Genomic DNA, 16,454 nt, shown 5'->3' on the forward strand with positions numbered 1-16,454 from the left:
ATACATATTGATACATATATATTGATAATTACCCTAAATGTTAATGTATTAGGTGCTTCAACCAAATGATATAGATTGGCTGAATGCATACAAAAACAAGACCCATAGGAACCTGCTGTATGGCACAGGGAGCTCAGCTTGGTGATGACCTACATAGGTGGGATGGGGGGTGGGAAGGAGGTCCAAGAGTGAGGGAATATATGTATACATATAGCTGATTCACAGTGTTGTACAGCAGAAACTAACACAACATTGTAAAGCAATTATACTACAAAAAAAAAAAAACACAAGACCCATACATATGCAGTCTACGGGAGACCCACTTCAGACCTAGGGGTGCATACAGACTGAAACTGAGGGGTTGGAAAAAGGTATTCCATGCACATGGAAATCAAAAGAAAGCTGGAGTGGCAATACTCATATCAGATAAAATAGATTTAAAGACTGTTACAAGAGACAAGGAAGGACACTACATAATGATCAAGTGATCAATACAAGCAGAAGATATAACAATTATAAATATATATGCACCCAACATAGGAGCACCTTTATATAAAAGGCAAATGCTAACAGCCATAAAAGGAGAAATTGACAGAAACACAATAATAGTGGGGGACTTTAATACACCACTCTCCTCAATGAACAGATCATCCAGACAGAATATCAGTAAGGAAACAAAAGTCTTAAATGACACATTAGACCAGATAGACTTTGATATTTATAGAACATTCCATCAGAAAGCAGCAGAATATGCTTTCTTCTCAAATGTGCATGGAACATTCTCATGGATAGATCACATCTTGGGTCTCATATCAAGCCTTGGTAAGTTTAAGAAAATTGAAACAATATCAAGCATATTTTCTGACAACCCTATGAGATTAGAAATTAATTACAGGAAAAAAATGTAAAAAACACAAACACATGGAAGCTAAATAATATGTTAATAAACAACCAGTGGATCACTGAAGAAATCAAAGATGAAAAAAAAATACCTAGGGACACAGCAATCTAAAACCTATGTGATGCAGCAAAAGCAGTTCTAAGATGGAAGGTTATACCACTAGAATCTTACCTCAGAAAAATCTCAAATAAACAACCTAACTTTACACCTAAATCAACTAGAGCAAGAAGTACAAACAAAACCCAGAGTCAGTAGAAAGAAAGAAATCATAAAGATCAGAACAGAAATAAATGAAATAGAAATGAAGAAAACAATACCAAAGATCAATGAAACTAAAAGCTGGTTCTTTGAGAAGATAAACAAAATCAAGAAACTTTTAGCCAGACTCATCAGGAATAAAAGGGAGAAGACTCAACTCAAGAAAACTAGAAAAGAAAAAGGAGAAGTTACAACTGACACTGCAGAAATACAAAGGATCATAAGAGACTACTACAAGCAACTCTATGCCAATAAAATAGACAACCTGGAAGAAATGGACAAATTCTTAGAAAGATACAACCTTCTAAGACTGAATCAGGAAGAATAGAAAATATGAACAAACAAGTCACAAGTAATGAAATTGAAACTGTGATTAAAAATCTTCCAACAACAAAAGTCCAGGACCAGATGGTTTCAAAGGTGAATTATACCAAGGATTTAGAGAAGAGTTAACACCTATCCTTCTCAAACTCTTCCAAAAAATTACAGAGAGAGGAACAGTCCCAAGCTCATTCTACAAGGCTACCATCACCCTGATACCAAAACCAGACAAAGATATCACAAAAAAAGAAAGTTGCAGGCCAATATCACTGATTAACATAGACACAAAACTCCTGAACAAAATACTATCAAACAGAATCCACAACACATTAAAAGGATCATACACTGTGATCAAGTGGGATTTATCCCAGGGAGATAAAGGTTTTTCAATACATGCAAATCAATCAATGTGATAAACCATATTAACAAATTGAAGAATAAAAACCATATGATCATCTCAATAGATGCAGCAGAAGCTTTTGACAAAATTCAATACCCATTTATGATAAAATCTCCCCAGAAAGTGGGCATAGAGGGAGCTTACCTAACATAATAAAGGCTATATACAACAAACCCATAGCCAACATCATTCTCAATGGTGAAAAACTGAAAGCATTTCCTCTAAGATCAGGAACAATACAAGGGTCCCCACTCCCACCACTATTATTCAACATAGTTTTGGAAGTTTTAGCCATGACAACCAGAGAATAAAAAGAAAAGCAGTCCAAATTGGAAAAGAAAAAGAAAAGTAAAAGAAAACAGTAAAATCACTGTTTACAGATGACCTGATACTATACATAGAAAACCCTAAACATGCCACCAGAAGACTACTAGAACTCATCAATGAATTTGGTAAAGTTGCAGGATATAAAATTAATATGCAGAAATCTCTTGCATTCCTATACACTAACAATGAAAGATCAGAAACAGAAATTAAGGAAGCAATCCTATTTATCCTTGCATCAAAGTGAATAAAATACTTAGGTATAAACCCACCTAAGGAGGGAAAAGAACTATACTCACAAAACAATAAGATAACGATGAATGAAATCAAAGATGACACAAGCAGATCAGATGGAGAGATATACCATGTTCTTGGATTGGAATAATTATTATTATCAAAGTAACTATACTACCGAAAGCAATCTACAGATTCAATGCAATCCCTATCAAATTACCAATGGCATTTTTCACGGAACTAGAACAAAAAATTTTACAATTTGTATGGAAACACAAAAAACCCTGAATAGGAAAAAAAAAAAAAACAGAGCTGGAGGAATCAGACTCCCAGACTTCAGACTATACTACAAAGCTACAGTAATCAAGACAGTATGGTACTGATCCAAAAACAGAAATATAGATCAATGGAACAAGATAGAAAGTCCAGAGATGAACCCACGCACTTATGATCAACTAATCTATGACAAAAGAAGCAAGAATATACAATGGAGAAAAGACAGTCTCTTCAGTAACTGGTGCTAGGAAAACTGGACAGCCACATGTAAAAGAATGAAATTAGAACACTCCTTAACACCATACAAGAAAATCAACTCAAAACAGATTAAAGGCCTAATTGTAAGGCTGGATACTATAAAACTCTTGCAGGAAAACATAGAACACTCTCTGACATAAATCACAGCAAGATCTTTTCGATCCACCTCCTACAGTAATAAAAATAAAAACAAAAATAAACAAATGGGACCTAATTAAACTTAAATCTTTTGCACAGCAAAAGAAACCATAAACAAAATGAAAGTCAACCCACAAAATGGGAGAAAATATTTTCAAATGAAGCAATTGACAAGGGATTAAACTCCAAAATATACAAACAGGTCATGCAGCTCAATATCAAAATAATGAACAACCCAATCAAAAAGCAAACTTAGGGTTACTGGGAGGAAAAGGGGAGAGGGACAAATTGGGAGATTGGGAATGACATATACACACTACTATATATAAAATAGATAAGTAGTATGGGCTTACTGTATAGCACAGGGAATTCTTCTCAGTACTCTGTAATGACCTATCTGGGAAAAGAATCTAAAAATGAGTGGATACATGTATATGTATAACTGATTCCCTTTGCTGTACAGCAGAAATTAACACAACATTTTAAATTAACTATACTCCAATAAAAATTTAAAAAATACTGGATTGGACTCTTTGGGAAAAATAGATTGACAGAAGGGGAAGAACAGGTGAACATATAAAACAGGGGAATTAACATGAGTCCAAGTTGGCTCTGGTTAAAAACTAACCAAGGAGTGGAGTAGAATGTAAACAGTGACAGTTAGTGCACCTGTTGGCCTCCAGCTGTTTTCCTTTTCAGCTATAAATAAGATAGGTTGTTTCTGGTTCTGGGCAGCTTGCAAGGTGTCAATATTGCACAAATTAACCCCAACCTCTCAGGAATACAATTTGCACCTGCATGAAAGTGTGGTTATGGGACATGAATAAGAATGGAAATGAGAACCCTATTGTAGCTCCCTAGTTCACAAATATTGTTTGGAATAAGCTGGTACTTACTAGCAGTAATTCTCACAGTGAATGTCTCTGACTGAAGTTCTGTTGAAACATTTCTGGGATTATCTAAACATTTCATTAAATTGAATTGTTTTATTAATTAAACATGTAATACTCATACAGCAATTTTTAAAATACTGGATATCACCAATGCTTTAATTGTACAAAGCTGTGCAAGCTTCAGAATAAAGCTGCTTCTATCTTGAAAAAAATAATATTAAAATAAAATGGTTTTCCTGTGTTTCATACACAAGTCACTAATTTACAAATAATTATTTTAGAAGATATTAAAATACTAAAAACAATTCAATTTTTTCTTTAATGAAAAAAGTATATGTAGGGCTTCCCTGGTGGCGCAGTGGTTGAGAGTCCACCTGCCAACGCAGGGGACACGGGTTCATGCCCCGGTCAGGGAAGATCCCACATGCCGCGGAGCGGCTGGGCCCGTGAGCCATGGCCACTGAGCCTGCATGTCCAGAGCCTGTGCTCTGCAATGGGAGAGGCCACAACAGTGAGAGGCCTGCATACCGCAGAAAAAAAAAAAAAAAGTAAATGTAAATCTTATATTGTGTTGTTACCTTTGAGGACACCAATGAGGCTACAAAGCTGCTCATTAGTAACTGTCATTAGACTTTCTCTAATTAAAGACATTTTCAGCTTCACAAAATAAGAATTTTAATTTCTAGTACAGAAATAAAGTTGTACGTTTTAAAATATCTGATTGCTTTTTCCTAAAATTTCTTAGTTTCTAATTTTCTAAACATTCCTAAAAAACATTCATAGAAAAAGATTAATGTAGCAGAAGGAAAAGTCTCTTGATGTTGTTTTGTCCTTATTCTTTTTATCATAATAAAATATTGCTATATCCATAGGCAGGTGAGAATTACCTAAGTATTCTGTGGTATCAGAGGTATCTAAAAACAGAGATTTTGCCTAAAAAAATCTTACCTGCTTTTCAGGACAATGATCCAATCCACTCATAGAAAGTGATTCTCACCAGTTGAGGCACCTAACAGTCTATCATGAATTCTTATAAATCATCAATAAATTAAGTACATCTAAGTTCTTTGAACCAAAATAATTTTCTTTCTTGTGCTAAAGTATTCTTTTTTTAGAAATATATGTAAACTATTGGTTTGTCTCATAACATTGTCATTCTCTTTGAGGGGATTATAGCATAGTAGTTTTCTGAACAAGATATAATGAAATGATTTGTCATTTATACAGTGGGATTGAAATTACAAGGTTTTTTTTTAAATTCAACCACTTTATTTTTCGTGTGGCTTATGAATTTCTTCTAATTAGGATAAATCACATTCATAAGAAAAACGATAACATTTTCTCAACATGTTTCCACATGGCATTATGCTAGAATAGTTAAAATTCTGTTTTTAAAAATATGATCATGCAGTAAAGTTAAATTGGTTTTCTCATATTTCCTTATATCTTTACAGATTGTGAGTGTTGGAAAGCATGTTAAAGGCTACCATTATATCATTGCAAACTTGGTAAGAACTCTTTATTTTCTATTTTTCATAAGAATTGCTCAAACATTCAAGATTATGTTAATTGTGCCTTGAAATAGTGTTCTATTATTAAACTATGTTACTTACTAAGCTTTTTATAACACATAGGATAGTACTCTTATGCGTCCACAAAAAAATTAATGGTCAATCTAAGAAAGAAATGGAAAATTTTATTTAGGCCTACCTGAGGATTATAACCCACTAGATAGTCTTTCAGAAAGCTCTGAGGACTGTTCTGCCCATTAGAGGTCAAAGCAACGAGATTTTCTGCACAACTTAGAGATCAAAACATAAGTTTTTGAGATAAAGGGTTATGAATCAAAGAAACATATTGACAGTTTACATAGTCCAACAAGGCAATAGTGGGTCATTGTGACCCCTTACAGGATTGAGAAAGGAATGTTATCTCCTAATCTCCTAAGTAGTTATCTTGCTGGTGCCAGGAGGAAATTGCTTCTTTTTCTTTCTTTATTTTTATTTTTTTTCTGAGTAGGCATTCCTGGGCCTTCTAAGAGGATCTAGCTAATGTATTAATGTACAATTCAGATGCACAATGCACACTAAAGGGGAGGAGGTGGTAGCTCAAATGGTGGAAAAAATTTATGTTAAATTTTTCTTGTCTTTCCTTAAAAACAATTGTATTTCATTAATCACAGTGATCATTATATTTCTAATTCAATATATTTTGGTGCAGATAAGCTTGATATCTTCCATAGTTACCTTTAAAGCTAATTGTAATGTTTGTTTTTCTATAATATTACTTGACAAATTAGATAATGGCCTTTTGTCTGTGTGAATGATAAATGTGCTACTTTATGGATGAAGATTGCCAATACTTAGGGGTATTACAAGAATGATTAAAACTGATGACCCATGTTTTTTTTAATTTTATGAAAAACAAGTTTGAAATGGCTATTTAAGAAAGTCTTTTGTTGGGAGTAATCCAAATTATTTTAATAGTGTCAAATTTCACATATATATAGATGTTTATTGTACAAAATACAGGCATTAGTATAAAATTCTTAAAGGTGTAAGTCAAGTCCTTTTAGATTTCTTGGCAAGTCTCAAGTATTTCTTGTTAACTTTGCAAGTGTGGGGGGAAAATGACCATGCAGAGGGCCATTCTCCTTGATTTATCAGAGTACCCTGATAAACAGGGCAGTATCAGATCTGCCCTAAGTGCTTGATCTCAAAAGTGGTTTATCCTAGAGAAGTTAAGAATGTGTTATCTTTTTTCTCTTTTCCCACCACATATTTCTTTGGTGAGGGTCTTGCACTCAAAGCAGGGAAAGAACAAGGCTGCAAAACAGATTCATATTCATCCATTCTTTTCATGTGACAAGTGGGCCATCACACTTTGAGACAGGAATTTTAAGTCTTTAATGAGCTAGGTTTCACTATGGAGTTCAGATATTAAAATGTAAACTGTAAAGTCTTATTGTATTGCATTTCTTGAATAAAGTATAATTTTGTTACTTAATATTATCATGAAAATACTGAAAATACTGAGAAATTTTTACTTATTTTTTTCCATTGCTTTTAGTAGGCCTGTAGTCTGGATATTTTAACATACTTTATAAAACTAAAAATCTTAAAGCAAATATATCCTGATATTAATCACCATAAGAAAAAAAGACTTATAATGTCACAATGACATTAGACAAGGAGACTCTAGCAAATAGAAGGTTTTAATACCATCTATTCTTTCCAAACAATGGAATTCAGAAGGGAAAAAAAAGACAATATGTTACAGATTATCATGCCAGAATGGAATTGCTGACATTGACAAACCATACAAAATTAAAAGAATTAGTAGTTATAATATCCTAATGGGTATAACAGCCTGTATTAAACAGCCCTAGTAGATGGCATCACATTCAAATTATCTATATAATGACTAAGTAACAACATATGAAGTAGAAAAGACTGATTTAGTTGGAGGGATTACGATGGAAATAAGGGAAGCTCTTGAACTCCCTTTCTCCCACAGACACACAGACAGAGCAATTCCTCTGAGAAAAATCAAGAAACTAGCTGAGTGACTCCTACACATCGGACAGCTGAGAAAACACCCACACAGAAATGGGTGGGAAAGTGTGTGGCACACTCTTTCCATAAACACTACTCCCAGCATAGTGCCATACAATCGGAAGGGAATCCTCAACCCTCAGCTTCTACATGAAGAGCAAAGGATTTGGACCACGTGTTTAGCACCTCAGTTTTTAAGGCTGCCACTCAAGAGATAGCCCCTCAAAAGCACCTAGGTCCAAAAGCCAATGGGGCATGCATCCACATGACCACAGTGGTGTGAAATTAGAAATTAATTACAAAAAGAACTGGAAAATCTACAAATATGTGGAGATTAGCCAAATGCTCCTGACAACCACTGGGTCAAAGAAGAAATCAAGAGTGAAATAAAAATGTACCTTGAGACAAATGCAATTGGAAATGGAAACATACCATACCAGAACATATGGAATACACCTAAAGCAGTTCTAAAAGGAAAGTTTATAGAAATACATGCCAAGATTAAATAAAAATAGAGAAATTAACTAAAGAACTTTTTACCTCAAGGACTAGAAAAATGAGAACAAACTAAACTCAAATTTAGGTGAAGGAAGGAAATAACAAAGATCAAAGTGGAGATAAATGAAATAGAGACTAAAAAGACAATAGAAAATATCAATGAATGTAGTTTTTGGAAAAGATAAACAAAATTGACAAATCTTTAACTAGACAAAGGAAAAAGAAAATTTTAAAAATCATAAAGGTAAGATCAATTGCAACTAATACCACACAAATACTAAAGATCATAAGAAACTACTGTGAACAATAATACCCACAAATTATATACCCAAGAGGAAATGAATAAATACCTAGAAACATAAAACATATCAAGCATGAATTATAATTAAAAAGAAAATCTGAACTAACCAATAACAAGAGAGGAGTTTGAATCAGTAACCAAATCACTCCCCCACAAAAAAGTCCAGGACCATATGGCTTCATGGATAATTTCTACCAAACCTTTAAACAAGAATAATTACCAAAACTTTTAAAATTATTCCAATGAATAGAAGCAGAGAGAACACTTCCAAATTTATTTTCAAGGCCAAAATTACACTGATACCAAAGCCAGACAACAACACTACAAAAAAAGTAAATTTCAGACTGATTGTTGAACATAGATGCAAAAATCCTCTACAAAATATTAACAAACCAAATTAAACAGTACATTAAAAGGATTGAATGAAGATCATATCAAGATCAAGAGGGATTTGCCCAGAGATGCAAGGATGGTTTGATATCGGTGAAGTGACCAATGTGATGGCACCACATTTCGAAAAGAATAAAAATCATATGATCATCTCAATAGAGGCAGAAAAAGCATTTGACATAATTCACATTATTTCATGATAAGAAAATCTCAAGAACCTGAGTATAGAAGGAACATACTGCACTATAAAAAAGGCCATGTATGACAAGCCCACCTCTAACATCATATCTAATGTTGAAAAGCTGAAAGCTTTTCATTTAAGATGGGGATGTCTTCTCTCACCACTATTTTTCTTTTTTTATTTTTATATTTATGTATTTATTTATTTAGTTTTGAATTTTATTTCATTTTTTTATACAGCAGATTCTTATTAGTTATCCATTTTATACATATTAGTGTATATATGTCAATCCCAATCTCCCAATTCATCACACCACAACCACCACCCACCCACCCCCACTTCCACCCTCGATTTCCATACAGTTGTTCTCTACATCTGTGTCTCAATTTCTGCCCTGCAAACTGGTTCATCTGTACCATTTTTCTAGGTTCCACATATATGTGTTAATATACAATATTTGTTTTTCTCTTTCTGACTTACTTCACTCTGTATGACAGTCTCTAGATCCATCCACATCTCTACAAATGAACCAATTTTGTTCCTTTTTCTGGCTGAGTAATATTCCATTGTATACATGTACCATATCATCTTTATCCATTCATCTGTCAATGTGCATTTAGGTTGCTTCCATGTCCTGGCTATTGTAAATAGTTCTGCAATGAACATTGGAGTATGTGTGTCTTTTTGAATTATGGTTTTCTCTGGGTATATGCCCAGTAGTGGGATTGCTGGGTCATATAGTATTTCTACTTTTAGTTTTTTTAAGTAACCTCCATACAGTTCTCCATAGTGGCAGTATCAATTTACATTCCCATCAACAGTGCAAGGGGGTTCCCTTTTCTCCACACCCTCTCCAGAATTTAATGTTTGTAGATTTTCTGATGATGCCCATTTTAACCTGTGTGAGGTGATACCACAGTGTAGTTTTGATTTGCATTACTATAATAATTAGTGATTTTGAGCAGTTTTTCATGTGTCTCTTGGCCATCTATGTGTATTCTTTGGAGAAAAATTTATTTAGGTATTCTGCCCATTTTTGGATTGGGTTGTTCGTTTTTTAATATTGAGCTGCATGAGCTGTTTATATATTTTAGAGATTAATCCTTTGTCCATTGATTCATTTGCAAATATTTCTCCCATTCTGAGGGCTGTCTTTTCGTCTTGCTTGTACTTTCCTTTGCTATGCAAAAGCTTTTAAGTTTCATTACATCCCATTTGTTCATTTATGTTTTCATTTCCATTAGTCTAGGAAGTGGATCAAAAAAGATCTTGCTGAAATTTATGTCAAAGAGTGTTCTTCCTAAGATGTCCTCTAAGACTCTTATAGTGTCTGATCTTACAATTAGGTCTCGAATCCATTTTGAATTTATTTTTGTGTATGGTGCTGGGAGTATTCTTTTTTTAATTATTTATTTATTTACTTACTTCTTTATTGGAGTATAATTGCTTTACAATGGTGTCTTAGTTTCTGCTTTATAACAAAGTGAATCAGTTATACATATAAATATGTTCCCATATCTCCTCCCTCTTGCGACTCCCTCTCTCCCACCCTCCCTATCCCTCAAAACCAGGTGGTCACAAAGCACCGAGCTGATCTCCCTCTTCTATGCGGCTGCTTCTCACTAGCTATCTATTTTACGTTTGGTAGTGTATATATGTCCATGCCACTCTCTCACCTTGTCACAGCTTACACTTCCCCCTCCCCATATCCTCAAGTCCATTCTCTAGTAGGTCTGTGTCTTTATTACCATCTTACTCCTAGGTTCTTCATGACGTTTTCTTTTTTTCTTAGATTCCATATATATGTGTTAGCATATGGTATTTGTCTTTCTCTTTCTGACTTACTTCACTCTGTATGACAAACTCTAGGTCCATCCACCTCACTACAAATAACTCAATTTCGTTTCTTTTTATGGCTGAGTAATATTCCATTGTATATGTGTGCCACGTCTTCTTTATCCAATCATCCAATGATGGACACTTAGGTTGTTTCCATCTCCTGGCTATTGAAAATAGAGCTGCAGTGAACATTTTGGTACATGACTCTTTTTGAATTATGATTTTCTCAGGGTATATGCCCAGTAGTGGGATTGCTGGGTCATATGGTAGTTCTATTTGTTCTTTTTTAAGGAACCTCCATACTGTTCTCCATAGTGGCTGTACCAATTCACATTCCCAGCAGCAGTGCAAGAGTGTTACCTTTTCTCCACACCCTTTCCAGCATTTATTGTTTCTAGAATTTTTGATTATGGCCATTCTGAGTGGTGTGCGTTGATATCTCATTGTAGTTTTGATTTGCATTTCTCTAATGATTAATGATGTTGAGCATGCTTTCATGTGTTTGTTGACAATCTGTATATCTTCTTTGGAGAAATGTCTATTTAGGTCTTCTGCACATTTTTGGATTTTGTTGTTTGTTTTTTTGTTATTGAGCCGCATGAACTGCTGTAAATTTTAGAGATTCATCCTTTGTCAGTTGCTTCATTGGAAAATATTTTCTCCCATCTAAGAGTTGTCTTTTGGTCTTGTTTATGGTTTCCTTTGCTATGCAAAAACTTTAAAGTTTCATTAGGTCCCATTTGTTTATTTTAGGTTTTATTTCCATTTCTCTAGGAAGTGGGTCAAAAAGGATCTTGCTGTGATTTATGGCATAGAGTGTTCTGCCTATGTTTTCCTCTAAGAGTTTGATAGTTTCTGGCCTTACATTTAGGTCTTTAATCCATTTTGAGCTTATTTTTGTGTATGGTGTTAGGGAGTGTTCTAATTTCATACTTTTACATATACCTGTCTTGTTTTCCAAGCACCAATTATTAAAGAGGCTGTCTTTTCCCCACTGTATATTCTTGCCTCCTTTATCAAAGATAAGGTGACCATATGTGCATGGGTTTATCTCTGGGCTTTCTATCCTGTTCCATTGATCTATATTTCTGTTTTTGTGCCAGTACCATACTGTCTTGATTACTGTAGCTTTGTTGTATAGTCTGAAGTCAGGGAGCCTGATTCCTCCAGCTCCGTTTTTTGTTCTTAAGATTGCTTTTTCTATTAGAGGTCTTTTGTGTTTCCATACACATTGTGAAATTTTTTTGTTCTAGTTCTGTGAAAAATGCCAGTGGTAGTTTGATAGAGATTGCACTGAATCTGTAGATTGCTTTGGGTAGTAGAGTCATTTTCACAATGTTGATTATTCCAATCCACGAACATGGTATACCTCTTCATCTATTTGTATCATCTTTAATTACTTTCATCAGTGTCTTATAATTTTCTGCATACAGGTCTTTTGTCTCCTTAGATAGGTTTATTCCTAGATATATTATTCTTTTAGTTTCAGGGGTAAATGCGAGTGTTTTCTTGATTTCACTTTCAGATTTTTCATCATTAGTGTGTAGGAATGCCAGAGATTTCTGTGCATTAATTTTGTTTCCTGCTGCTTTACCAAATTCATTGATTAGCTCTAGTAGTTTTCTCTTAGCATCCTTAGGATTCTCTATGTATAGTATCATGTCATCTGAAAACAGTGACAGTTTTACTACTTATTTTCAGATTTGGATTCCTTTTATTTCCTTTTCTTCTCTGATTACTGTGGCTAAAACGTCCATAACTATGTTGAATAGCAGTGGTGAGAGTGGGCAACCTTGTCTTGTTCCTGATCTTAGTGGGAATGCTTTCTGTTTTTCACCATTGAGGACGATGTTGAATGTGGGTTTGTCATATATAGCCTTTATTATGTTGAGTTAAGTTCCCTCTATGCCTACTTTCTTGAGGGTTTTTACATTAATGGGTGTTGCATTTCGTGAAAGCTTTCTCTGCATCTATTGAGATGATCATATGGTTTTTCTCCTTCAGTTTGCTAATATGGCGTATCACGTTGATTGATTTGCATATATTAAAGAATTCTTGCATTCCTGGAATAAACCCTGCTTGATTATGGTGTATGATCCTTTTAATGTGCTGTTGGATACTGTTTGCTAGTATTTTGTTGAGGATTTTTGCATCTATGTTCATCAGTGATATTGGCCTGTAGTTTTCTTTTTTTGTGACATCCTTGTCTGGTTTTGGTATCACGGTGATGGAGACATCGTAGAATGAGTTTGGGAGTGTTCCTTCCTCTGCTATATTTTGGAAGAGTTTGAGAGGGATAGGTGTTAGCACTTCTCTAATTGTTTGGTAGAATTCGCCTGTGAAGCCATCTGGTCCTGGGCTTTTGTTTTTTGGAAGATTTTTAATCAGTTTCAATTTCAGTGCTTGTGATTTGTCTGTCCATATTTTCTATTTACTCCTGTTTCAGCCTTGGCAAGTTTTGCCTTTCTAAAAATTTGTCCATTTCTTCCAGGTTGTCCATTTTATTGGCATAGAGTTGCTTGTAGTAATCTCTCATGATCTTTTGTATTTCTGCAGTGTCAGTTGTTACTTCTCCTTTTTCATTTCTAATTCTATTGATTTGAGTCTTCTCCCTTTTTTTCTTGGTGAGTCTTGCTAATGGTTTATCAATTTTGTTTATCTTCTCAAAGAACCAGATTTTAGGTTTATTCATCTTTGTTATCATTACCTTCCTTTCTTTTTCATTTATTTCTGATCTGATCTTTATGATGTCTTTCCTTCTGCTAACGTTGGGTTTTTTTTTTGTTCTTTTTTCTCTAATTGCTTTAGGTGCAAGGTTAGGTTGTTTATTCGAGAGATTTCCTGTTTCTTAAGGCAGGATTGTATTGCTATAAACTTCCCTCTTAGAACTGCTTTTGCTGCATCCCATAGGTTTTGTGTTGTCATGTCTCCATTGTCATTTGTTTCTAGGTATTTTTTAATTTTCTCTTTGGTTTCTTCAGTGATCCCTTCATTATTACACAGTGTATTGTTTAGCATCCATGTGTTTGTATTTTTTTACAGATCTTTTCCTGTAATTGATATCTAATCTCATAGCACTGTGGTCAGAAAAGATACTTGATACAATTTCAATTTTCTTAAATTTACCAAGCCTTGATTTGTGACCCAAGATATGATCTATCCTGGAGAATGTTCCATGAGCACTTGAGAAAAATGTGTATTCTGTTGTTTTTGGATGGAATGTCCTATAAATATCAATTAAGTTCACCTTGTTTAATGTGTCATTTAAAGTTTGTGTTTCCTTATTTATTTTCATTTTGGATGATCTGTCTATCGGTGAAAGTTGGGTGTTAAAGTCCCCTACTATAAATATGTTACTGTCGATTTCCCCTTTTATGGCTGTTAGTATTAGCCTGATGTATTGAGGTGCTCCTATGTTGGGTGCATAAATATTTACAATTGTTATATCTTCTTCTAAGATTAATCCCTTGATCATTATGTAGTGTTCTTTTTGTCTCTTCTAATAGCCTTTGTTTTAAAGTCTATTTCTTCTGATATGAGACTTGCTACTCCAGCTTTCTTTTGGTTTCCATTTGCATGGAATATCTTTTTCCATCCCCTCACTTTCAGTCTGTATATATCTCTAGGTTTGAAGTGGGTCTCTTGTAGACTGCATATATATGGGTCTTGTTTTGTATCCATTCAGCCAGTCTGTGTCTTTTGGTGGGAGCATTTAATCCATTTACATATAAGGTAATTATTGGTATGTATGTTCCTATTCCCATTTTCTTAATTGTTTTGCATTTGTTATTGTACGTCTTTTCCTTCTCTTGTGTTTCTTGCCTAGAGAAGATCCTTTAGCATTTGTTGTAAAGCTGATTTGTTGGTGCTGAACTCTCTCAACTTTTGCTTGTATATAAAGTTTTCAATTTCTGCATCAAATCTGAATGAGGTCCTTGCTGGTTAGAGCCATCTTGGTTGTAGATTTTTCTCCTTCATCAGTTTAAATATGTCCTGCCAGTCCCTTCTGGCTTGCAGAGTTTCTGCTGAAAGATCAGCTGTTAACCTATGGGGATTCCCTTGTGTGTTATTTGTTGTTTTTCCCTTGCTCTTTTTAATGTGTTTTATTTGTGTTTAATTTTTGACAGTTTGATTAATATGTGTTTTGGCGTGTTTCTCCTTGGATTTATTCAGTACGGGACTCTCTGTGTCTCCTGGACTTGATTAACTATTTCCTTTCCCATATTAGGGAAGTTTTCAACTATAATCTCTTCAAATATTTTCTCAGTCCCTTTATTTTTCTCTTCTTCTTCTGGAACCCCTATAATTCGAATGTTGGTGTGTTTAGTGTTTTCCCAGAGGTCTCTGAGTCTGTCCTCAGTTCTTTTCATTTTTTTTTTCTTTATTCTGTTCTGCAGTAGTTATTTCCACTATTTTATCATCCGGGTCACTTATCCATTCTTCTGCCTCAGTTATTCTGCTATTGATCCCATCTAGAGTATTTTTAATTTCATTTACTGTGTTGTTCATTGTTGCTTGTTTTATCTTTAGTTTTTCTAGGTCCTTGTTAAATGTTTCTTGCATTTTCTCTATTCTACTTCCAATATTTTGGATCATCTTTACTATCATTATTCTGAATTCTTTTTCAAATAGACTGCCTATTTCCTCTTCATTTGTTAGGTCTGGTGGGTTTTTATCTTTCTCCTTCATCTGCTATGTGTTTTTCTGTCTTCTCATTTTGCTTATCTTACTGTGTTTTGGGTCTCCTTTTTATAGGCTGCAGGTTCATAGTTCCTGTTGTTTTTGGTGTCTGTCCCCAGTGGTTAAAGTTTGTTCAGTGGGTTGTGTAGGCTTCCTGCTGGAGAGGACAAGTGCCTGTGTTTTGGTGGCTTAGGCCTGATCTTGTCTTTCTGGTGGGCAGGTCAACGTCTGGTGGTTTGTTTTGGGGTCTCTGTAGACTTATTATGCTCCTAGGCAGCCTCTCTGCTAATGGGTGAGGTTGTGTTCCTGTCTTGTTAGTTGTTTGGCACAGGGTGTCCAGCACTGTAGCTTGTTTGTCATTGAGTGAAGCTGGGTGTTGGTGTTGAGGTGGAGATCTCTGGGAGATTTTCCCCATTTGATATTATGTGGAGGTGGGACGTCTCTTGTGAACCAGTGTCCTGAAGTTGGCTCTCCCACCTCAGAGGCACAGCACTGACTCCTGGCTGCAGCAACAAGAGCCTTTTATCCACATGGCTCAGAATAAAAGGGAGAAAAAGTAGAAAGAAAGAAAGAAAGAAAGAAAGAAAGTAATATAAAACAAAATAAAGATAAAATAAAATAAAGTTATTAAAATAAAAATAATTATTAAGAAAAAAAATTTTATAAAGTAATAAAACAAAACAAAACAATACAAAATAATGGATGGATAGAACCCTAGGACAAATGGTGAAAGCAAAGCTATACAGACAAACTCTCACACAGAAGCATACACATACACACTCACATAAAGAGAAGAAGGGGAAAAACTAATAAATCTTGCTCTCAAAGTCCACCTCCTCAATTTGGGATGATTCGTTGTCTATTCAGGTATTCCACAGATGCAGGGTACATCAACTTGATTGTGGAGAATTAATCAGCTGCTCCTGAGGCTGCTAGGAGAGATTTCCCTTTCTCTTCTTTGTTTGCACAGCTCCCGTGGCTCAGCTTTGGATTTGGCCCTGCCTCTGA

General features: G+C 34.7%; 1 protein-coding gene across 3 annotated transcripts in view; it reads left to right on the top strand.

Moving 5' to 3' along the window:
- Nucleotides 1-16,454, top strand: part of GRIA4 (glutamate ionotropic receptor AMPA type subunit 4) — a 543,339-nt gene that overhangs the window by 392,334 nt on the left and 134,551 nt on the right. For all 3 annotated transcript variants that reach the window (XM_060105639.1, XM_060105638.1, XM_060105640.1), the window contains exon 5: nt 5,458-5,511. In XM_060105639.1, coding sequence (XP_059961622.1) covers nt 5,458-5,511 — 54 coding nt within the window. The remainder of the gene's footprint in view (nt 1-5,457; nt 5,512-16,454) is intronic.

Source organism: Mesoplodon densirostris, chromosome 7, assembly GCF_025265405.1.
Source record: "Mesoplodon densirostris isolate mMesDen1 chromosome 7, mMesDen1 primary haplotype, whole genome shotgun sequence".
Classification (NCBI taxonomy): domain Eukaryota; kingdom Metazoa; phylum Chordata; class Mammalia; order Artiodactyla; family Ziphiidae; genus Mesoplodon; species Mesoplodon densirostris.